General features: G+C 60.8%; 1 protein-coding gene across 1 annotated transcript in view; it reads left to right on the forward strand.

Moving 5' to 3' along the window:
* EMH_0054750 (uncharacterized protein) overlaps positions 1–329 on the forward strand; it is a gene marked incomplete at both ends in the record, with an annotated part of 888 nt that overhangs the window by 341 nt on the left and 218 nt on the right. The window contains one exon of the mRNA XM_013497156.1: positions 1–327. Coding sequence (XP_013352610.1) covers positions 1–327 — 327 coding nt within the window. The remainder of the gene's footprint in view (positions 328–329) is intronic.

The following is a 329-nucleotide window of genomic DNA, read 5'->3' on the forward strand; positions in this document are numbered from 1 at the left end:
AGCAGTAGCTGCTGCTGCAGCAGCAGCACATGAACAAGCAGAAGCAGAAGCAGCAGCAGCAGCAGCAGCAGCAGCAGCAGCAAACAAATGCATGCACACGGGGGCCCTCGGCCTGCTGCTATGGAGAACCGAAGACACCTTCCTTAGGCGCCGCAGCAGCCCCCCAGCAGCAGCAGCAGCAGCAGGTGCAGCAGCATCAGCAGCAGCAGCAGCAGCAGCAGCAGCAGCAGGAAGAGCAGCAGCTGGAGACAGTGCTGCTGCTGACGATCTGCTGCAGCAAAGGCTGGCAGCAAGCAGCAGGGGCTTCGCCTTAGAGCCAAAAGACAACA

This window comes from Eimeria mitis, genomic scaffold (genome assembly GCF_000499745.2).
Source record: "Eimeria mitis Houghton genomic scaffold, Emh_scaff2500, whole genome shotgun sequence".
NCBI lineage: Eukaryota > Apicomplexa > Conoidasida > Eucoccidiorida > Eimeriidae > Eimeria > Eimeria mitis.